This window comes from Myodes glareolus, chromosome 8 (assembly GCF_982192425.1).
Source record: "Myodes glareolus chromosome 8, mMyoGla1.1, whole genome shotgun sequence".
Classification (NCBI taxonomy): domain Eukaryota; kingdom Metazoa; phylum Chordata; class Mammalia; order Rodentia; family Cricetidae; genus Myodes; species Myodes glareolus.
The window spans coordinates 21,119,910-21,141,896 of record NC_142033.1 but is presented as its reverse complement, the minus strand read 5'-3'; the positions used below and the strand labels follow the sequence as shown (position 1 = coordinate 21,141,896).

Genomic DNA, 21,987 nt, shown 5'->3' with positions numbered 1-21,987 from the left:
TGAATAATAAAAACCCCGAGACAGATATTGGGGTTCAAGCTGAAGATCAGAAAAACAAATCAGGCAGCCTCAGGCTCTGACCTCTACCTCAGACCAAAATGGTGATCCTGCCTCCATGAGTCCTATCTCCTCCCATCTTATGTCCCTCTCTGGTGCTGTGCTGTAGGAGATCCTTCAGTCAGTAACTTTTGAGATTCCAGCCCACTTGGGCATGGCCTCTTTACTATAAATGCTGAAGTAAAGCTCATGCTCACTCTCTCTTCCAGCTGCTGGATTCGGTTCTTTTTCCCCATTCATACAGAGGACTGTGATTTGTGAGTCTACCCAAAAATAAGCAGTCCTTTATTATACTCAGTTCTGAGGTAGTGTGAAATTTATTTTTAGCATCTGTCTATACTGATGCAAGTAAATCAGAAAAGTCAGGTTACAAATCAGAAGAATTAAGTAAGGTGAAACAAAGCCCTTATAATTCTGTCCAAAAGACAGAATTTTATGCATTTATAATGGTACTAAGGGATTTTAAGGAACCTTTCAGTATAGTTACTGATTCACAATATGAAGAAAGAGTCGTCTTGCATATTGAAACTGCTGAATTTATTCCAGATGATACAGAATTGACTTTATTATTCATTCAGGCTCAAGATATATTTAGGAATAAACTTTGCCCCATATACATAACACAAAATGATCCCATAACAATCTGACAGATCCTTTAGCAGAAGGAAATGCTGAAATTGTCCAATTATTGATTGGAAATATGCCAAAGGCCTCAAAATTTCATAAAAAAATCATGTCAATAGCAAAGGTTTAAAGGAAGAGTTTTCTATTACATGGTTGAAGATGCAGTGTGATCGGTAATTAAAGGTCCCCAGACTATCTTACAAAAGATACAGCTTTAATAAAACAGAAGGAAAAACTTACATCAGAATCGCAACCATCTTGAACGTTGGAACGCTGGATCCAGCCAGAGTGAGGGGGGGTAATGCACCCTTCAGGTTTATAGGTAAACTTTTGCCTTAGGGCAACACGCCCCACAGACAGAATGTGATTGGTTGAACTCCCCTATCACATGGTAACAAGCTACTTGCTCTTTCTATAAGCAAACACCACTACCTGCAGGGAATAACCCAAAGGATACTCAAAGAATGAAATCTGGCAGATGAGTGTGTTCCACTTTGCAGAATTTGGAAAATATTGACCCTTATTCAGGTTTTCAATGGACAACTGCTTTCAGGTCAGAAAAAACTGATTCAGTAATCACACATTCATTAGAAGTTATAGCCATCAAGGATATACCTGTGCAAATAAAGACGAACAATTATTCAGCATACGTTTCTCCAAAAATAAAACAGTTTTTGCTTATTATAATATAAAGCATATTACAATATAGTACAGTGTCCTACAGGTCAGGAAGTTATAGAAAGATCAAATCAAAATATAAAGGACATGTTAAACAAACAGAAAGGGACGGAAAATAACCACACAAATAGATTACATAATATTTTATTAACCTTGAATTTTCTTAATGCTAATGAGAAAGAAATAACAGCAGAAGAGAGACATTGGATAACAGAAAAAAAGTCTGACGTGAATCAGCCAGTGTATTTCAAGGATGTGTTGACCTCACAATGGATACCAGGAGTTCTGCTATGTTAGAGAAGGAGTTTCATTCTTGTTTCCACAGGAGAAGAAAAACTATAGATACCACCAAAATTAATAAAGATTCAGTTTGAAAAAGAGAAATAACAGCTCATCCACATAAGTGACAATTATACAGGTGGTAAAAAAAAAAACCCTCAAGGGTTGGGGCGGGGTTTTGTTCTTGTCTTTGCAGGAAAATATTCATCTTCAAAAAGTCAAGAGACCATGGACATTTGTATGCCTAAAGCGGAAAAAATAAATATCCAGAAAGGATCACCAAGCAAAGAGGAATATAACTTATGAGGACAGGTCATTCTAGGGTAAAAAACTCATTATATATGTGTATATTTATAAATATATAAAGCTTAATTTAGAGATAAGGCTGGCTTTGGAACTGGACAATAGTTATCCTTCTCTAAATCCAAGCATGTTGTTAAAAAAACCCATTCCAAGTTTCTGTCTCATGTCAGGAGCCATCTAGTATGGGACAGAAAGAAGAAATAATTTAGGAAAAACATTGCTTTTCTCCATACCTATTTTTGTCTCTATTGTACCTATTTGTAGAATATATGTCTATATAAATAATGTTTAAGTTTTGTACAATGAGCAATGAATTTTTCTGCAGTAATCTTTGAAGTTTCCAGGATGAAGATGGGGCCCCACCTGATTGATACAGCATCATGGTGCTGATAATGCTACTATAAGCTTCTGAAGATGGTTTCAACTTGGTTAGCTGAAATGGTGAACCTTTTTACAATGTTCTGATTAGAACTCTAATAGAAACCTCAGAAAACCCCTACCAAATATCAAGTAGCCAGATTTTTATAAGAATATTGCTTTTGGTAAGTCTATTATACTCCAGTGGAAGGCTACATATCCAAGAATTTATGGACAACATGCACTAAACTTAAAGAGTGGGGAAAAGGACACAAAGATGGGTAGCTAATGAGCAGAAAAGGATCTAGGAGGAGTTACATATGATCCACATCTATTATACAAAAATTCTCAAATAATAAGACTTTACAAGTACTCAGTGGTTAAAGAGCACTGACTGTTTTTTCTCTGAGGACATGGATTCAAAGCCCAGATCAAAGTTAATCTAATTGTGATCTTGAAGGTACCAGACATGCAGGTGGTGCAGAGATATATATGTAGGCAAAATGGTCATACACACACACAAACACACACACACAAATACACACACACACACACACACACACACACACACACACATATATATATATATATATACACACACACACACACAATTTATTTTTGATAAAGGGGTTCTTATGTAGTTCCAGACTGGCCTAGAACTCAGAGATCCATTGCTTTTATCTCTGGAGTGCAGGGATTAAAGGCATGTACCACCACCATGCCTATCTACTTTTTTGTTTATTTCATTTTATGTACATATAATTTTTAAAAAATTAAAAAGTTTAAGTTAGCCAGGCAAGATGGCACATACCTTTATAACCAGCAAACAGGAAGCAGATGCAGGTATATCTTTTTGAGATCAAGACTAGCCTCTACCTAGAGGGTTTGAAGCCAACCAGAGCTGCACAGTGAGATTCTGTCTCAAGTATATAAATAAACAAACATAAAAACAAATGAAATTAAAGAAAAGATAGAGATAAACAAAGAATCATAAGTTTCATATCAAACCCTGCTGCTAAAGTGTTGTCCAAGCAGTTAAGAGCACTGGTTGCTTCTCCAGATGACCAAGTTAGATTCCTAGCACCCATATGGCTCACAGACATCTGTAACTCCAGGCACAAGATTTCCTATGCCATCTTCCAGCTTCTAAATGCATGAAGGATGCATATGGTACACACACACACACACACACACACACACACACGCTGAGAAAATACTCATACAGCATATATAAATGAATAAGATTTACAGATAAGGAACTGTCAGGGCTGTGGGCCCCAACATACAAAACTATTTTTCCTAACTGGACCAGAACGGAGGCTCGAGAAATAACCAGACACAGTTCACACAGCCATAACGGAAGGGCATCTCAGGCTCTCTCCTGCGTTTATTATACAAAACATCTTTTATCCCTCTAGGTAAACCAAGATGAATCCTCATTAATATTCTCTTTCGGGGGACACGGGGCTAGGGAAACATCTGCAACTTATTCACCAGCTTTGGCAAACACTTCTCCCAAGGCGATCTACATTTTTAACAAAGGAGAAAGGAGCAATAATACATCCTGGCCATTGTTAGGCAGTTGTCTTACTTGTTTGGCAGGGTTGCATCTGCCTAGTGAGCCTGCCTGTAAATTATTTTATATAAAATATAGGCCCACAGGGAACTAAAATGCAATTCCAAACAAGTAGACATGGAGAGGGATTATGATCCCATTATGAAGCAAATTCTATAAAATAAAAACTGCAGTATGAAAATTAATGGGCCAATATGCCTTTAAATTCTAGATGTACAAAGGATGGAATTATGTGCTAACCAAGGCAGAAAGAGTGTGTTTAAAGTGAACTTTGAAATGAGCACGCCAACCTGAACCTACTTGATCTCATCAAATATGACCTTTGGTTTCTGCTCAGGATTGCTTTGAATGCAAATATTGGCTTAAAGGAGACAGAGTCTGCTTTTGCTATTGCCCATGGCCATGTCAGAGGATCAGCAGGTGACACTTGAATTCTGGAGTTCAGCCTACTAGAAAAGAAGCTACTGATGGGTGAATTTCAGATAAACAAAACCTCAAGGGCTTTGACTTCAGAATGTCTCTCTTTATCAGCTGTGCCTTTGCATGGCTGTCATTTTTCTCTGGTATTGGCATGGTATGAGTTGGTGTGGGGGATCTCCATGGCCTTTAGTGTGTGATTTTCTAATAGCAATATCCCGTTCTATGTGGCATTCTCAACTGTGGGTTATTATGAAGATGATTTCCTCTTAAGTTGTACTATTTATCTGAAGTAATAATTACAAACAATAATATTGTTAATTGATGGAATTTTGATGATTAAGGGTTTCTAATAAATATAATAATGGATTATGATAAAGGTTAGTTTAGTGGAAAAATTAACATAGGAAAAGGTAGGATATAGTATTGCTCTTCATAAATGATTGTTTAGTTTAATGAAAACTAAGAAAAACAACCACGTCCCAGGGAATGGCTTAAGTTCTTTTTGATACTGGAAAATGTGTTCACATGTTTTGGTGTATCTCATAGCTAAACAAAGCTTAAAATAATGATTTCATGCAACTAGAAAACAAAGAAGGGGATAGTTAGTTAAAGTAATTGACCTGAATGCTGAAATACGAAAAGTGAAACTATTAACCTGTTTTTCTGGCATTTATAAGTATTACTGTGCATGTAAACAGTTACGGCTGAGTGGCTCCTGATCTATGAGACATCTAAAGATAAATATTTCACTGTCTGTAGGTTCTTGGGGATAATTTGTTTTTAACATATAATACATAAAATGTTTAATATTTTAAGGGACATTTAAAACAGGGTGTCTTTTCTTTTATTAATCATAATCATTCACTTATAAAATAGAATATAACCAGCTTAACTCAGCTAATGGAAGTCCACCAACTTCAGGATGAGAGCAAGGCCAGCATAGTACCAAACTAGGCACTATGAATGTGGGTGATAGCTGTATGGCTGAGGCAGATGGTAGGGCCACTGGCAGTGAGATCAGGCTTTATCCCGACTGCTTGTTCTGGCTTTTTGTAGCCCATTCTCTTTGGAGGGATTCCTTGCTTAGTTTAGATATGGTAGGCAGGGTCTTGGTCCTGCCTCAAAACAATGTGCTAGACTTTGTTGAGTCCCCATGGGAAGACTTACTCTTTCTGAGGAGTGGATGGTGGGTGGGATGGGGGGAAGTTGAAGGGAAAGAGAGGAGGGGAGGGAGTGGGAGATGGAATTTGTATGTAAAATGAGAAAAGATAGTTTTTTTAAAAAATAATAAAAAATAAATAAACATAATGTAACCACACCATAACTTTTATATTGCTTGAAAGATTCTGCTGCAGCATAGAAGCTGCAAGGGAAAAAGTAAAGACAGAAGGAAAATACCAGGAAAGATGCAGATAGAAGTCAAGATGTAGAAGGAAAACATCAGAAAAAGAAAAGGAAATCATCAGGAAAGAGAAGGAAGAGACACATCGGGGTAGAAGAACAAAATGAAAAAAGAATAGAGTAGAACAAGCAACAAAGAGAATAAAAAGAGTAGCTTTTATCCCTCTGTAAAGGTGTCTGTGTGTTTTTCTTGTTGACTCTGCTTCCTATTACTAGTCTCTCTGTATGGATTTTCTGTTATCGGACATGTTTCTGCATGTGAACAATCAGTGTTCTTTTAAACCTTTTAAGCAAAGATTTCTTTTGGCCTTTGCTGTCTTTATAGCTTGGGCCTGTAACTTGGAGACTTTGGCACAATCTGTTTGCAAATCCACAGAACTCATGTGGGCAGCTTCAACTCTCTTCCTTATTCCATTTATTCCAGGCATCAGCTTGGTTGTATTTTCCTGGGATTTAAACACAGGGGTCACAATCTTTCCTGGGTGTGGAAGGAGCAAGGGCTCCTGATTGATCAGCTTTCTCGTGTCTTTTTTGTAGGACACTCTGTAGTAGGTGCAGTTACTCGTCTTTTCTGTCCTTGTCCACTACTGATGCTTCCTGGGCAACCAGATCATAATTAACTTCCCTTTTGCGGATCAATACACTCTACAGGTGTGACAGGAATATTGTCACAGGGTTCACCTCATTCTCACTAAATAGGGAGTCTACTGCTTCTGAACTCTGATACTGTGAACAGTTTATGGGTGAAGGGCTCAGCTCTTTATTAGCAGTAAGATTGTTTCTAGTTTCAGTGCATGTGCTTTTGATACAGGATTTCCTTCTTGTTGATAAATTCCAGCTAATTTCACCTCAGCTTATATTGAAGTAGAAGTTCTCTTGACTGTTTTGAAATCCAATGCTCACCACTGCAGGAGTCTATTTCTGAATGTATGGATATTTTATTTTAGGGATTAGGATGACATTAGGTTCATTCTGTTTTTTTTTTTGGTTCTGCATTAAGATGCATTTAATGCATTTTAATAGTTCAAACCATTATTTTTCTGCAACATGATGGAGTCACATCATGTGCTAGATACAGATTTTCTTTGTCTTGCTCTTATCTGGAGACTTGGCTTCTTATAGTTTATTCTGGTAGTTTACTCTGCGGTCTTCTTTACATAGTGATAACTATTGTTTCCACTCTTTGGTATTAGGACTTGAAAAGTTAATTATAATAATGTGGGAGTCCCCTCTATGTGCTATGATTACCATTAATGAATAAAGAAACTGCTTTGGCCTGCTGATAGGGCAGAACTTAGGTAGGCGGGGAAGAATAGACTGAAAGCTGGGAGAAAGAAGAGTGGACTCAGAGATACCTTGGATACGCAGCCAGAGTAAGACATGCTGAAACATTGCTGGTGAGCCACTGCCACATGATTACACAGATACACAGATTAATGGAGATGGGTTAAATTAAGATGTAAGAGTTAGCCAATAAGAAGCTAGAGCTACTGGGCCACACAGTAATTTAATGAATATAGTTTCTGTGTGATTATTTCAGGGCTAAGCTAGCCAGGTGGCCGGGTGGCAACAAGTCCCTTTCCTCCAACAACTTGGTTCAAACATGGCCAGCTAAATCAAATTAAAACCTGAGAGAGTTTGAAAAGGAAATCTAGATACAAAAAAACAGAGTTTAAGACATCTTCTTGCTGTTTTTCTGGCAGTGTGCAGCAGCTCCTTTAAGAAAAGTTTTCCTGATTCAGCTATAACAGAAAAAAACCCACACAGTTTTAAAACACTGCTTTTGGGCCACACTGCCAACACAAATTTTTTCTCTGGAGGTTCAGCTATGGAGCATTTGACTGGGGTTTGACATCATAGAAACCCTTTTTATATCATAAACGTAGTCTTTATCTATGATCAGGGTCATAAGATAGACTAACCTGGTGTTTCTTAGTAAATTCATGTCATCTGCATATAGAAATCATACTACGTTTTGATTCATTCTTTCCATTTTTAGAATAGCACTATCAAGTTATATCTAAATGATCTTAGATTAGGATAGTATTGTTTTTACATTTAGAATTTTATTCTACTCATAAGAAACTTATCAAATACACCCAGATTATAGAAAAATATTCTTAAATTCATTATAAAACTATTTCCTGAGTATCACATTGTTCTGTGAAGTAGGGATATCTAAAGAAGACATTATCTCTGTCCAGGGTGAGCCTAATATAGGGTGAGTGTGAGCTGTCACTGAAAATGCAAATGAGTGATATAGGCTTTCACAATGGTATGAACTGAGCATCATTTGCTGTTTTATTCCTGTTGTTTATGATTCCTGGATTTTTATCTAGCTAGAGTAGAAATGAAATCTGATGGTGGTATGATACATGACTATATCAGAGCAGTAGCTAATAAGACCTCCAGATAAAGTTGGAGTTGTATGAGTCCCAGACTTATCCTTACTTAGCTTCCTTATTCAATGCAGGGCCATTATGATGTAGGAGGGTTCAACCTGCTGTGGACAGGACCACAGGGATGGTCCCTTCTATATCAGGTCAGCTCTGTGAACTGGACCATCCTCCATCAATCAATATCTATTCCTACAGACTTGCCATAGAGCAGACGTTTCTCTTCGATGATTCTAGGCTTTGTCAAGTTAACAACTGAAGCTAACTAGATGGATAACTAACTACTTTCTAATGAGATTTTCGCCCTACTCCACTGGAAAGTACCTGACACCATAAACCTGATTAAAAGTCAAGGCAATTCTAGCTTAGAACCTACTATTGCTCTTTTGCTAAAGATCATGTTAACAAATTACCTTCTAAAGGCTTATGTTAATAGCTGTTGATTTGGGTTGTTCTCAGCCTTTGTTTGAGAGGTTTTTGTTATAATGGGAACCAATCTGAAATGGACACTTACAATTCAAATGATTGAGAATGATCAGGTCCATGCTAAGGCTCAAGAAGGGGGAAATAATGTAAGAATCCGATGGTGAGGAGAAGTGCTGTGGAATACTTCCTTCTTGAAATGTCATAAACCAAAAGAATCTGTCAGCTTTACAGGACTGACTTAAAATCAGGAGACCAAAATTCCATAATAAATGGGAAGGAGCTCTTAATACTCCACCTGTAAATAAAGAGCTATTGGTAATCGTAGATTCTAGGACATGATAAGTTGGGGGTTGGGCAGACACTGGTTCACTGGCCATGATACAGCAATGCCCCCCCCCCACGAATGCATGCATGCATCTATAGACAATACTAATTGGATTTACTTGGTTAACAAAAATAAAATAATTGGACAGAATTTTGGAACTGGGACCTATTAAGTACACCCAGTGGGAGGTAGGAATATGGTCATGAAGTCTGAATTTAATGTTTCACTGAGTCTAAGTAAGAAATTCTGAATGAATAAATTAAAATCAAGAGAAGAAATTGTGAATCTGTGTGGTAATTTTAAATTTGGAATATATGTGGTAAGTGATGATGCGACTTAAAAACATTGTGGTCTTGTGCTCCATAAATGAGAGGAAATGGAACTTTTTGACAGCTCAAATCTACTTAAATGACTGAAATTAGAGTGGTATTGTTGAGGTCAGTTGTGACTAAGGGATATGAAGGAAAGTGAATGAATATTCTTCACTTTCAGAACCTCCCAAGTAGTGGGATTTGGCAGAAGGTGGCAGGAATGCTTGTTTGAATTCCGTGGAGAAATACCTATGCTTGAAGGAGGGTGACCTTCATCACAGGTCCTTTAGGAAATAAAGGATGTGAGGTCTGTGTACCGAAAAATAGCCACAAGCAATGGCTTCCCTTTTGTAAAGACAAGTTAGTCTATTTCAGTCTGTTAAGTCTGTTAAGTCTATTTAGTCTATTAAGTCTGTAATCTGAACACTATAATTTATGCATAGCAAAAACAAGAAAGAAAATTGTTCAACAAACAAAGTCAGAGAAGGCTTGGCATTTGTGAACATAACTGGTATTTGGAAACATTTTCTGCCCATGTGAATTTTGCGAACCACAAGTAATCTCAGTGAGGGTTGTTGAGGATAGCTCCTCAGTTACATCAAAACACTCTAAACTGAACATGTGATTTTGTTTTTATAATCCCTGAGTGCATATTTGACAGAAAATCTTTCACTGTCTAAAACATATGAAATACATGAAAGCAATCTTCACCCTGAGACTGTCTTGTTTTAGAGGGAAATGATTTGCTATCACAGCCTCTTCTTGCTGGAAGCAGCCATGAGAGGCCCATTTCTCAAGATTCTCCTGGCTTCAATGCAGCTATTCTTTTTTCTTCTTTTTACCCATGTTGGTAGTCTTACGGCAACAAAAGAGGCAACATTTTGTGATGATGAATACCACAGCTGCCACACAGGCCAACAAGAACCCAATCACATCCAGAGAATGGTACTGGACCCAGGTTAGGTCATGGAGGGCTGGGCGGAGGTGCTTGGCTCCTCTGTTGCGCATTACATACTCAATCCAGAAGACGGCTTTATCCAGGGGCTTTATTGGTTGATCATGTTGGATTCTTGACAATCTCATGGCATTCTCCTTGTACCTGAAGGGACAATGTACACAACTAAATCAAAATGAAACTAATTTGCAGAGCTCACTAACATTTGCTGGTTTGCGAAATAAATCCCCAAAGTGACTCAAAATTAAGCACAGATTTTTCTGCTTAATGAGGTGGCATGGGGGACTGTTGAGATAGTCTCATGTAGCCCAGCTTTGCTCTGAACTTGTGTAGGTTACAATGACCTTGGACCACTCAATGAATTTCTCTATCTACCTTCCAACTAACGGGATTGCCCACATGCACCAGCACCTCAGTTACAAATGCTGGCTCTGATTTTGCTTTACTCTCCATAAAATGTTTTTTTTTTTAATTGGTGTTTTCGCAGTTCAGCAATATTTTTCAAACTGGCAAGAGAAAATTAGCAATGAGATGTAAATCTTTTTTTTATGTGAGGAACATGTAACATTTGCTATTAGATCGTTAAGTGAAGTATACATAGAATTGTCTTATAACTGTCTTACAATTGTGTTACAGAGACAATGTGTCCTGTTGTTTATCTTCTCTCCAGTTTGAGCTTCTCCTCTCCCTTCTCTGTTTCCTAATTTCAATCTGTTTGTAGGTTCATATTTTGAAAACAGTAGAATTATGATTCTTCTTTGCATAGAACTTGCACCAGAATTCTCAACTAAATGAAAAAAAATCTATTCTTGTTCCGGGACTTGGAGACTGTATGTAAAAACCCAGCAGCATTTTCTCTTATTGTTTGACCTCTTGACTTTCTGATTAGGTCCATCTATCTTCTGGTAAGCCTTGAACCTTCCAGTGGTGTTCCCTGGGTATGTTATAAATTTATTATTGACTGTCATTCCAGTTGCTTTTATTTCATTGTCCAGGGCTTAACATAACTGTCAACTAACATAGGTTCCTTTGTTGACACCACTGACTTAGAAGCCTTAGATGTTGACTATGAGTTCAGTGAGACTCGATATTTATTTTTGGGTGATAAAATGACCTAAATTATTCGAAGGATTTTTGAGATGTCATACAATTGAATTTAGAACATATTTTGTCAAAACTAGCCACCACAGCTTCTATTACAGGGTTGGTAGAACTTGTCTTTTGTTTGAGCACTTGGTTGGCAGTCAGGAGGATCTCTTGAATATGAGACCAGCTCAGTACTACAAAATGAGATCCTGTTTAAAAAAAACAATGATAGAAATAAAATTTACCAAAAGTTTCATAGCTTCAGAAAATATGGGTAAATAGTTAAACATTCTTTCATTAATTTTAAAGTTCATGATTTCTTTATTATGTATATTCCATAATGTTTATAGTATCCTTGCAACCAATAGATGCATATTTGAAGCATTACTTATTTATACAGAATATTTCAGACTAATCATTGTTGAAAATAAGCATATATTTCAGATATGCAAAATAATTGGAAGGTTTTCACAGTTATTGTCTTTCAACTGGTATTAAAATCAGTATGATTATGATAAGAATATTTCCAAATATTTTTAAGGAAGTAGTTATATATACCAAGCATAATGACACATGTTTTAAGTCCCAGAACTCAGTAGGCTAAAAAGCACGCAGATCTCTATGAGTTCAAGGCCAGTTTTGAGGTTATACAGTGAGACCCTGCCTCAAAAAAGAAAAAAGAAAACTCAAACCAATAATAATTATACTCACGAAGGGTCATTAATGACAGTCCTCAAGGCAGTAAGAAGCTCTGTAGTTGATAATGTGCTGAAGTCCACTCTAATGGCTGCTCCCTTGGCTACCATGTGGTTAATATTATCAGGTTGATCCGCAAACAATGGAATACCAACAATAGGGATGCCATGATAGATTGCTTCATAGATGCCATTGGTTCCACCATGAGCTATAAAAGCTTTAGTTTTTGGATGACCTACAATTAGAATTATTTTTGCATAATTATTTTGCATAAAAATGTGAAAGGGAAATGAAAGATAAGGGTCCAGAGGGGACTGTTCTCACAGAAAACATATTATTATAGTGACTGATTTGCGGTGAAACTGCTGTGGGCTTTCATAGTAAGAAGCTCTTCAGTGAGCTGGAGAGTTAAGAGAAGATTATTTGGAAGAAGTCTTAAGATGTGCAAAAATGAAAACAAGATTGTCATGCAAGAAAATGAAAGAACGAATGTGGGTAAAAAAAATCCAGTGGGCAAAAGTTCATGTAGTTAGTTTTATATTACCAGGTATGAGTTTCCCCTGAGATTCTGACTATAGAGAACTCACTTTTCCAAACCAGTGTAATTTCTAATTGCATTTGAAATCCTTATCCTTATACTCACCTGTAAGTGTAGTTCTCAGCTCCAATCAAAGAATCTGATTGTTGCAAAAAACAAAGACCATTATAGAAAGTCAAAGTTGTCAAAATGCAGAGAGCAACTGACCTTGAGGCATAAATCTCCACATAATACATCTATAATACAACCCTCCTATGTGTACCGTTTAGAGAACATTTCAGAAGAGGGGGTGGAAATAGTGTAAGAATCATAGGACAAGGATGTCTGCTCTGAGATTGAGTCTTCATATAGTCCAGGGAGACTGCAATCATTGAATCTCAACTTTATGGTGGCCGAAACAAGATCAGTACGTTGAATATAACAGTTGACATGCCAATGTAAGGGTGGAAAATTTCACAGTGCCTTGTTCTCAAATAAAGAGTCACAGACCCTTAATAAGTGCTGAGACTCATTTTTTCCCCAGGGATGACCCCAAATTTGTTATCCAAAACCAAATGGTGAGTCCAAAAAATATAATATAACAGGAATACTGAATGAACTCAGCATTTTGTATTTGTGTATTTGTATGTGCAGATACAATAATAACAATCATGAAGAAAAAATGTGGTTGAATGGGAGAAAGAGGATAGATCTGAGATAAATTAAGGTAAATGGAGTTGATGGTTTAATTTGACTAAAATATATTGTGCAAAATTTTTATTAAAATATTACACTAAAACTCAAAAAGCAATTAGTCTATATATATAGAAATAGTTGTGACAGTGTGTCTGGTATGTGTAGTGTATAGTCACTAGGATGGTGAATAGTGTAATCTAAGGCCAATCAATCTATAGTTTTTTATGAAATACCTTAGCCCTTTTGTAATGATATTTTGTTTGTAATCTAACAAATAAAACATGCCTGAAGATCAGAGTGTGGAGCTAAGTCACTAGTTAGCCATAGAGGTCAGACAGCGGTGACCCACACCTTTAATCCCAGCACTCAGGAGTCACATGCCTCTAAAATCAACATTAGGGAGGATAGACAGGAAGGGATATGGCTGGGTGGAGGGAGGAACATAAGGAGGGTGGAGAGAGGATCTGATAGGCAATCTGAGGATTCAGTCTGAGTCTGAACATGCAGTATGAGGATTCATACAGACAATGTCCCTTCAGTCTGAGAATTGGTAGAAGTAAGATCATTAGTAAATGGATGTTTTGCTTCTCTGATCCTTCAGTTTTCCCCTCTAATAGCTGATCTAAATTTTTATTAATAAGACCAATTAGAATTCCCACTACACACTTTGTGGTATAGATATTACATTTGTTTGCACAGAAAACACAAAGTCAGTATTGAAAAAGGAAGGGCTCATATTCTCAGTGGCATTTGAAATATTTCTGTAACAGAATAAAAGATAATAAAAAAGGAAGAAACAGGAGACAAAGAGGAAATTCATACAGTCTCTGGGTGATTCTAGGGGTAGTTATTATAGCTGAAGTTAAGATACTCAGATTCTAGACATAGAGAAGATGATTTTTGAATAACAAAATGGTAACATTTACAGGCAGTTCTTTTCCATTTTGTATTTATGAAAATAAATATAGATAAGTTTGCTTTGTTTTTTACTGTTTTCAATATCTGTTCTTCTCTTTCTTTATTGACCTTTGCCTTACCAAGAAGGTCATTCTGGGGGATCCACTTGTACAGCCGAGTATTGGATGCTAAGGTGTCTGGTTTCTTACCATCGAATCTCCACAGAACCTGATACACATAGAAAATACCTTATTGAATTATAGAAATTCCAACTCCTTAGTATATTTTGATTCTGGAGAATTAAAGAGATTACTGAGTTGAATATTATTCAGATGATTGTTAATGAAATTAAGAGGGGATTTTAAAATAGTATGAGATGTTAAAAGACTGACATAAATAATGCATTTTCTGTACACAGTTTTATAATAACATGAGCATCATATTTAATCATATTAATTTATGCAGGTTTGATGATTAATGACAAATTTAAGCCTACGTGAATTTTTTAGTAAATTAATATAATCCTGATTGAACAAACTATAGACAATTAGTAATAATTTATGATTATGTATATAGTATGTATAATCCTAGGTCTTATTTTACAAATTCAATATTAATTTATATCTTTTTGAGTCAAGAACACATAATTTTACCAATATTCCCATCTTCCTTACACTATTCATTATAACAGTTTAATTTTGATGCATAAAATATCGTATTGACATAATTTACTATTCTGATAAATAATTTCTTTCTTACTAAGAAGTGTGTTTACTTTGTTTCAGATGAATCTTTAAGGATTGCCCAAAGAAAAATATTAATAGGAAAATTTGAAGCATGATTTCTATTGCTCTAAATACATTTCATGTCTAGTACCTAATTGAGTACTGAAATGCAAGCAATCCCCACAAACTGGAATATAAATTGTCTGTTTTCACCTACTATATGCTTTGTGTTTTATAAAAGAAAAGAAATTGTGTTTACATAAAAATATCTTGATGAACAGGAAAAATCGTTATCAAATAATAGGGTAAATGTTGCTCACAAACAGCCAAAGACCAATGCTTTCAGAAAGTGAGTCAACCATACAAAAATTTGTGGAGTCAGGAGCTGCTAGATTCTTCCTGTGCCAATACTGACTTATTCCTGAATCCACCGTGAATTCCTTTCTCTTTCCCCAACGAGAAAGAAATGTTCACCTGGTGAGCTAGAAGCAGAGTTCCTGTAGATACATTTGTAATCTCATACATCCTGGGCTTGTTTCAGGGTCAGGAACTATTTTCATCCTTTTTTTTAAACCAATGTTTCCTACATCAGCCATTGGGAAGATCTTTTTTCCTCCTCTTTTTTTTTTTTTTTTTACAAACATTTTTGTTTCATCTTATGTATTTGGGTGTTTTGCCTACATGTAATTCTGTGCATTATAAAGCATGCGTTCGGGAGATCTGAAGAGCATATAGATCCCCTGGAACTTGAGTTGGGGTCAGTTGTGAGCTACTATATAAGTGCTAGAAATCAAACTCAGGCTCTTTGGAAGAAGAGCCAGTGCTCTCAGCCCCTAAGTCATCTCTTCAGCTCCAAGATAATATTTCTCATTGTTTTATTTCCTCTTTTTACTTTTCACACAGGAATTTTTCCTTCTAAATCCTTTCAGCATTCAGTCGACTTATCTCACCTTTTGTGGAATCTGGGCAAGAGCAGATGCAACTATATTGGCCTTTTCAGATGATATGTTTTTAACCATTGACCCCAGAGAAAACACCACAATACCATGTTCTCCAGAACTCTGAACAAAGTCTTCCATTTCCTACAAAGAAAGATGTGATATCACAAATGAATGACAGCATGGGAAGAATTGTCTAAGGGATTGAGACAGACTTTATGAGAGGAAATAATGTAATAACTGGAGTTATTTTAAGATTTCCTTTGCTTTGATACTCAATATTTGTCGAGAGCACATTTGTACTATAGTGCAAATGACTAAAATAAGTAAATTAGAGATAAAAAAGTAATGTTGCTAGAGATGTCACTGAAATTTAGATGATCATTAGGAAAGATCACACACAGAAGAGGCAGCAATACTGTAAAAGCCAGAAGGGATGGATGATTTCCCAGTGTATTCCAGGCACTGCAAGAGTGATGAACAGATAACTCCAGAGGCTATGGCAGCACACATGAGATCTGCACAGGCTCAAGCCAGAAGAGGCTCCAGCACTGATAGTTGAAAATGGACATGGAATTCTGTTTTTAACGAAGAAGTTATTTGTAGTTGACACCTGACAGCAAAGAGGGAAAGAGCTCTCGAATGGCGTGTCACTGAGTAAATCATCCATATCCCAGAGCAGAAACCATTCCCAAAAGTATTTGGTCAACAAAAAATAAACCACATGTTTTTTTTTTCTATTGTTGAAATTGCCTTTCAATTTGTTTTTCTTGGGTAATTTGGTCTTGCTGATTTTTAGTTCACTGCTTTTATTTTTACTTTTGTGATCACTCTCTCTCTCAGCATGCATAAATCCTGTGCAAGCTCAAGCAAGACAAGATCATACCATGGAGAGGAGAAGTAGACATGAATTTCTACCCTTAGTTAAGGAATCACTAGCAATTGATGGCTGCTGGGTGAGGTGGTGTCATTTTTCTTTAATAATATTGCCCCTGGTATGCTGATGACCTCCAGTAGAAGGTCATGTGCAAGAGTACACAAGAAGCACAAATTTGACCAGAAGGTTGTAAAAAAAGAAAAAAAAACACACACACAATCAGATTGGGTAAGGATGACAGATGGATTTGGGAGAAGTTGGGGAGAACTGAATATGATCCAAAAAAAAAAACCTGTATAACATTCTTTAAATAGCCAGTAAAAAGAACCGAGTAAGAGAAATAAACTTACAACTCTTCCATAATTCTGACAAATGAGTTCAAATTGTACATGCAAGTTGAAGATGGCCCTTTTAAAGAATGTTACAGAAAATTGCATTTACCTGCACAAACGCGTTGAAAATACAATCCTCTCTCACTCTGAAAATTTTACTCAAATTGGGAGAAAATTGGAACTGAAAGTTCAAATCCCGTTAAGAAAACTCCGGGACAGGGGCTGGAGAGATGGCTCAGCGGTTAAGAGCACTGCCTGCTCTTCCTAAGGTCCTGAGTTCAATTCCCAGCAACCATATGGTGGCTCACAACCATCTGTAATGAGGCGTGGTGCCCTCTTCTGGCCTTCAGGCATACACGCAGAAAGAATATTCTACACTAAATAAATAATAAATAAATATTAAAAAAAGAAAACTACGGGACATTAAAAAAGACAGTAATTTATTGGTTAGAAACCCATCAGCCCAGGAAATAAATTGGGAATTAACAAATGGGACAACTCCATAGGAAAAGCTTCTGAACAACACAAAAAATTATCATCAAAATGAAGAGACTCTTTAAAAACTTGGAGAAACATCTAAAACATGTCCAGAGTGTAGATAAATTTAAAATCTCTAAACTTCAAAAGAAAAAAAATCATTCAACGGAGACAGATGATTCAAATGAGTTATTTCTCAGTAGAGGTACAAGTAGCCTATAATTACATGAAAAATATTTTAATAGTTTTAGCTATCAGGAAAAATGAAACTCAAAATATGTTGATAGACCATAATAATCCAGTCAGCATGAATGTTACAAAAATTAAAACAATAGCAAATACTCCCACAGACGTTATGGAAATCAAGAATTCATATATTTATTTTACATAGGATTGTGAAATAATACCAATATGAAAAACATAAGGTTCTTCATACAAATAACATTTGCTCTAAGTGGACGGTTCAGTTATGCCATTCTTGGATGACAGATCTGAGAGAAATAGTCACAAGGGAAAAAAGTCCACATAACGATGTTTATTATACCACTATTCACAATGCTCAAATATAAAACTAGCTTAAATAGTCTTCAACTGACCAATGTGTAGAAGAGTGTTAGTATATATACACAATTGTGCTTTACCCAGATAGTAAAAATACCAGGACTGTAAATTTTCAGGAAAATAGCCATTAATTAGAGGACACCATGTTAACCAATAAGCCAGACTCCTTTTTTAAGTGGAAACTACAAAGACAAAAACAAACCACCAGCAAAATGTAAATGTAGAAAGACTATAACAAAGTGGAGACAGACAAGAAGGCGTGTGGGACACTCCTAGATGTAACTTTCTAACACTGTCTGCCTCAGCACCTTCCTGCTTAGCTGAGTGTGGAGTTTTTGACAACAGTTCTTGCAATTGTCTGCAGGCTTTTGTCCTTCTCCCTTTCATTCTTTCATCTGACCCTGTACACTGGCCAGGTCACCGTAGCTATGTATGGATTTTAGGACAGTTCTTGTGATCTCTGTTGAATATTTTTTCAACATATCTGTCCCTCTCTGATAATACAATACACAACATTTATTATACTGTATACATTTCTTCATGCTTATAATCTGTTCAAGTAGAATATAAATTCTCTCTGTTAGAGAAATTTATTAATTTTTTTAAGTTTTCATCATACATCTTTGGCATTTATTCTATGTTCTTGAATAGAGTACTAATTCCTTTTTATGAGTTACATAAATGTCCTTAAGTCACTGACCACATTCTAAAAGGATTTGACATTTTTCTTAATAGTAGTCAGACAGAGAGATGTGTTAAAGTATGGAAATAATGTATGTCAATTGGCAGAGAGTTCTAATCCATTTTTTATATCTCTCATGAAACTAAACATCTTGAAAGAGTGGTGTAGAATTGTTTCTGCGAAAAAAGACAAAGTCATTTATCAAAGGAAACAACATAGGTTTACCTTAGGTAATGGTTTGGCTGGTTTGCAGTGGAGTCCACCAACAAACTCAAAGTTAGGTAGAAGTGGGTGGGGAAATTGCAAATCCCAATAGGTTCGAATGAGCCATATGTCTGCTTTTCCCATCATCTCAGATAATGTTGTGGGTCTCCCTGCATCACAAAAACAAGTAAAATATACAATGAAGAAAGAATTTTGTCTGGTATATAGCATGTGATTTTTGGAGATAAGTTGAAATAAAGTTGACAACAACTTAAAATATTTCACTTGTCATTTCCAATATAAACGGATTAACACAAATTTGTGTAAAAATTACATTGTCTTCCAAATTTATGTCAATAATTTACAAGCTTTTTGACCACTGCAAAGAACCTTGAAAATATGTACAAAAAACAGCTTTCATAGATTATTTAGTCTAATTCACAGATTTTAGAAGCTAATTTCTTGATCTTTGTTTCTTCAAATGCACTGTGATAATCTGTAACGTATGACTAAATTCCTTTTAACTCCTGCTCTACTGGGTTCATAATAAGGGACTAGTAATACTATCAGCTGTATGTGTGAAAGTCACATCAGGATATCTTCCATCAAAAGTTAACATTCAAGTTATTTTTGGTCTTAATTTGGATGCTATTTTTACTTAATGTAAAAGGTATTAAAACAATAAAAATATCTGCATTTTACAGCAAAATTTTTAGCTTTAATTCATAAGTTTTATGCATCTAAGAAGTCTTAAACTCTACCTTTCATGATATGCTAGATAAATGTTTTAATTTGCAAGTGAAGTAACTTTTATAAAGGAACATATTTTCTTCAGTGCTGCATAGATATTCATAGAAGTGAATTATTTATCCTTAGTGTATATATTTACAGCCACTAAAGCATTCAAAGAAATCTAGAGTTTCTTATACTATGACAAACAGAATAAAATGATACCAAGAGAAATCTTTATTTCAGTTTGCAAATTAGTAATTTCTGGAGTGTCCTGAACAACTCTACAGCTGGCCTGCTTTGTTTGGAGGCTATTTTACTTTATCAACTTACAATTAGCAACCTCATTCTATGACTTTATATTCCTTCACACATACTCATATTCAAAGATGTAACAAGTCAGGATTTCAGTTTAGCAGTGAAAGACAGTTTACCTAGGGCGTCACTGTAAAACTGACTCCAGGACTTCTCTTTAAATGTTTGAAACCAAAAGTCAAAGTACAGCACTTGCAACATATTCTTCACCCTTTCCACGAATGTCATGTGGTCACTAAATTCTGAGAGAACCACAGGCACATAGGAAGGAGGGAGTGTAAGACCCCCGCTGTACTTTTCAAATTTGTATCCAGGACAGAAGCGGAGACTGTACACTAAAGGTGTCTTAAGCAGTTCGGCTAGCAGCTCACCACAGGGACCAATAGCATCTGCAAGAATGACATCAAACTTAGATTCTTGGAGTTTTTTCATAAGACTCTTGTTCCAAACTATAGCTTTGCAAAAGCTTTCAATAACGTCAGAATATTTATTAAAGACTTCTTCCATCTTTGAGTAATATGTCCAAAAGGAGTATTTTTGAAAGTCATTTGTCCATTCAGTTATCCATGATTGAAAATCATCTTGAAGCTCTTCTTTACTCACAGGTACAGAGTAAATCTCAAAATTAATAGAAGATTCTCTGCTAGGATTAATAAGGATGGAAGCTGAAGATGTCAAAACAGTCACTTCATGACCTCTGTGCACAAGTTCATCCACAATTATCTTTATATTTATCCAATGGCTGTATTCTGTGGGCCACACCAATACTTTCCCACAAGTTCCAAGTCTAAAGTAGCATATCAGCTGTATCAACAGAAAAACTGAAGCCTGTTTCACAGACATTTTGCTGAAATAGAAGACTTTTGACATCTGTCATTCTTCACAAATTTCAGGCTTTTATACAAAGCTGAACCAGTTAAGAAGTTAACATGTAACTTCAAAACACATCAATGAATTGATAAGCCTGGTGGTGTAATGTCATGTGTAAATACAAACATGAAACACGAAGTCAGGGTTAACAAACTTTGTTTGTCCCCTTTCCTTTGGGTGCCTGATACTATTCGGCTAAGATCAAATGATTCCCATGTGCAATTATCTTGTCTTAAATATAATATTAGAGCCATAGAAGGAGTCACAACCGAGAACCTCCTATTGATTTCAGAACAGTAAAGATAAAACTAGAGGATGGGTAGATCAGTATTTCTTTTTAAGACAATGGTGCCTTTTGAAATTCTTGATTATATATAATGCATTATGTTATAATCAAATTGCTGCAGTTTCTCCTGGAAGAAGGAGGAAGTCCTATAATACTCAGGAGAGGAGTATAGATGGAATTTTCTGTCCCACCTGGTCCCACAGCCATTCAGTCCCAAAGAAACACAAAGAGGCTTATATTAATTATATACTGGTCTATTAGTTCAGGTGTATTATTAGCTAGCTCTTACAATTTAAGTTAAGCCATAATCCCCTTATCTATGTTTGGTTACTTGGTTTGGTACCATTTCTCAGTGTAGCATTTTCATCTTGCTTCCTCTGAGTCTGGATGGTGACCCTAGACTGAGTCTTTCTTCTTCCCAGAGTTCTTCTAGTCTGGTCATCCCATCTATACTTCTTCTCTGGCTCCTGGCCAATCAGGGCCTTGGTAAACCAATATGAATGACAAAAATCTTTACAAGGTACAAGAGCATTATCCCATAGCACTTTCCTTTGTTTTCTTTTCAAAACAAGAACTCTGAATCTCCTTTGTTTAGCTTTTTTCCTGACCATCATCCAAAACAACTTGTAACCAACATGCTAAACAAAAACAAACATCCATAATCCATTTTGGGAAATAATGGGCATAGTTTTCAAGGCTACTTCCTGCTGATGGGGACACTAATAATCTTACAGGGACTTTAAGAAAAATTAGGATTATGGTCAAGTACTGACTGGAGAATTCTGTGAGTCTGGATCTTCTCAGCCAGCAGTCTTGAGGCTGTTCTGGATGTAGAACTCAGAGGAAACTGAAACAGAGGTACTCTGACACTTTGGATCATCTGGGCCATCTGTTTCCATTGTAGATTTTTCAGGGGATCCTTCTTTATGAAACTGTTTTTTTTCCCAGAATCCACAGCCTCTCATTTCCTGTGAAAACAAAAGCAAAACCC

General features: G+C 36.1%; 1 protein-coding gene across 1 annotated transcript; it reads right to left on the bottom strand.

Moving 5' to 3' along the window:
* Positions 1–9,642: 9,642 nt before the first annotated feature.
* Positions 9,643–20,740, bottom strand: LOC125408178 (UDP-glucuronosyltransferase 2B1). The gene is made up of 6 exons (XM_048446280.2): positions 19,960–20,740; positions 18,818–18,966; positions 15,676–15,807; positions 14,141–14,228; positions 11,906–12,125; positions 9,643–10,252 (listed from the first exon to the last, which is right to left on the bottom strand). The coding sequence occupies exons 1-6, from the start codon at positions 20,708–20,710 to the stop codon at positions 9,973–9,975; spliced, it is 1,620 nt and encodes a 539-aa protein (XP_048302237.1). The 5' UTR covers positions 20,711–20,740; the 3' UTR covers positions 9,643–9,972.
* Between the last annotated feature and the right edge of the window lie 1,247 nt (positions 20,741–21,987).